At 57.1% G+C, this 2,745-nt stretch overlaps 1 protein-coding gene across 1 annotated transcript in view; it reads right to left on the bottom strand.

The window, feature by feature from the left end:
• SMOC2 (SPARC related modular calcium binding 2) overlaps positions 1-2,745 on the bottom strand; it is a 117,807-nt gene that overhangs the window by 37,789 nt on the left and 77,273 nt on the right. The window contains exon 12 of the mRNA XM_010833880.1: positions 2,109-2,191. Within this exon, the coding sequence (XP_010832182.1) occupies positions 2,109-2,191 (83 nt within the window). The remainder of the gene's footprint in view (positions 1-2,108; positions 2,192-2,745) is intronic.

Raw genomic sequence — 2,745 nt, 5'->3', positions numbered from 1 at the left:
CCTTTTAAGAAGAAAACGCATCAGCATTGGACTGAGAAGTGTCTGCCTGCCCACCATGGTGCTGTATTATTTTGGATACCGTCTTCCCCTCTTGACAAGAACAGCCTCCATCCAGGAGTTATTTTAAGATCTACTTGTTTTTCCCTAATAAGGATAATTATCTTCAAAAAAGCAAAATGATTAAGTGGTCATGAATGGTGCACTCCCAAACATCCACGATTGCAAAATAAGCTGACCTTTTCAGGGTTTGCGTAAAAGGCTTGCATGCCCGGGACTCGGACTTCAGGGCAGGACTGGGGGGCACCTTTGTGGGGGCAGCCCGCCCGCCCCGCTCCTTCCGGCGGGCGGGTGAGGCCTCCACAGCTCTGAGAGCGCCCTCCTGCGGCTCTCCCTGAAGGGCTGGGTGACCTTTCTCTAGGTGGCCCGTCTGACCCCACACGAGCCCGCAGTGACGTCACGTAGTGTTTCCCAGTATTGAGGGTCAGTGGTCCCCAGAGGATGAATGACTGCTCCAGCCTTTTAGCCCAGAGTCCAGCCCAGGAGTCCCCAGGCACAGCCCCCAGGAGGAGCCGCGAGGGGCGCGCCTGTCTGTCTGTCGTTGAACTAAGGAAGGTCTGGGTCTCTAACTAATGAAGACCAGAGCTTGACCGCACATTCATTAATGGCATTGACATTATACAGGCAAAAAGCACACACAGCTTGAGATAGAGGTAAGGCAGTTTCAGATTATCAAAAAGAAAAGTGAGCGCCTCAGAGACAAAGAGCAGATGGCCTGAAGTTTCAGTGGTGTGGTCAAGACGGGCGAAAGGGCGGACAGTCGCGTGATGAGTCTGCTAAACCCACTCTTCCCTGTTAAGAAAGCGTGCCGTCCACTGGCGCTGAACCAGATTTCAGGCCAGGGAGGGGGCCTGAGGACACCCTGGGCGCTCCTCCTGAGGCCGAGACACGCACACACAGGCGTCACTCTAGGAATCTCCTTCAGGGGTGTTTGCACCTTCAGGGTCTCTCTTCCTGCCCTTTCTCACCGTCGCCCGCCAACCCTGCCCCAAGATCCAGAAAGCACCCTGACTCATGAACGTGCACCCCGGTGAGCCGGCGAGCACTCACACAGAGCCGTGACGTCAGAGGCCCTCCACCTGCCCTGGAAGGATGGTGAGGAGGGAAGTGATGAAAACCTGAGACCAGCGGCTCGGGGTCAGCACCGGGCGGGGCGCGGTGGTTCTGACACAAACCGGACCGGGTCCCGCCCTCCCCGCCTCCTCTGTGTCCAGTGCCTTTGCTCCGGGCATCGTTGGCAGGGTACGGAGGTGGTCGGATGACCCTCCCGTCTTCTCTGCCTCTGCTCACGGGCAGAGAAACATCTCCAACTTTCAGAATCTAAAACTCTCTTTATGGATTCAATGAAAGTACACATCAGGCGACGGCGACCACAGAATTTGTCTAAACAGCAAGCTCTCCAGGCCCCGTGTAAGACCGAGATCCAGCACGCACCCTAAAGGAAGGGTGCCGGGGAAGAGATTTTCATGGTCTCTGAGGCTTTGACGAAACAGACACCATCGGGAGGCATTTAAGGGGAAAAAGAAAATGGAAATGAAACAAAACGGCAACGACCTTCACAGCATCCTACCGATGCCACTGAACCCACCCCCGACGCAGGGGTTGGGTCTCTCACCCCACGATCTCATCAGACGAGCCACACGGTGGCAACCCAGCCGGGAGGCCATGCCCCTCAGCCAAGTTCAAGTGCACCTCAACACCTGGAAGAGCCCCGTCCAGGCGGGACTTCAAGTCAACACCTGGAAGAGCCCCGTCCAGGCGGGACTTCAAGTCAACACCTGGAAGAGCCCCGTCCAGGCGGGGCTTCAAGTCAACGGTTGACATCACCCTTCTTGGTGTCTCGTGGACACTCACGGGCTTTTTGATGAAAGAGAACAGCCATAACACATTTCAGTGAATGCTATTTGTAATAATTACAGGGTTAAACTCACCGCCTCTCTTAATTTGAGATCATTCTTCACAACCAAACTCGCTTGAGCCCCTTCCCCCGCAAATCTGCAGGAAAGTGCAGAGCGGTGGCCGAGGAGCCCCGCCCAGCCCGGCCCACTCACCTTGGAGCTGGCGGCTCTTGTACAGGTCCCGCGTTCTGACCGGATGAGCCCTGGCTGTGTTGTCGCATTTCGGCTGCTCGTACCTGGGAGGAGGGGAGGAGAGAGACCAGCTGGTTTGAGCCTCTGAGGCGGGCTTGCCTCGGGTTCCCGCTCGCTCACACAGCAGGCCTCCTGGGCCCTGGGACACACGGGGTGTCTGGCCATCACGTTGCAATGTCCAGGATGGACCTTTATTGACCTTGCAACAACTTAACATCTTCTTCACAGTCCATAAGGACACACACGACACCCCGGGCTCTGTCTCGCAAGCCAGTCTCGGCAACACGTCCTGTGCAGGGGACGCACCGCCCCAGGACCAGGCAGGGAGGGGTCGGAGGAGGGGAAACGCCAGCATCGGCACCAAAGTGGGGGCAGGGGGCACAGGCACTCATCCCTACCCCAGAGAGAGCAAAGCCGCAGAGGGAACCTCAGGACTCTAGACAGACGCATCACTCAAGGACCCGCACGTCCCCAGCCTTGCTCATGATGCTGCAAAAGGTTGCCTCCCTACGTGTTCAAACAGTAAAGTAAGAGCTCCGTTCTGGCCCCTCAGGCCGACAGGAACTGGGGGCCCTGACGTCGAGCAGGCGGACAGGGT

Source organism: Bison bison, unplaced genomic scaffold, assembly GCF_000754665.1.
Source record: "Bison bison bison isolate TAMUID 2011002044 unplaced genomic scaffold, Bison_UMD1.0 scf7180017863954, whole genome shotgun sequence".
Classification (NCBI taxonomy): domain Eukaryota; kingdom Metazoa; phylum Chordata; class Mammalia; order Artiodactyla; family Bovidae; genus Bison; species Bison bison.
This window is presented reverse-complemented; position numbering and strand designations above follow the sequence as displayed.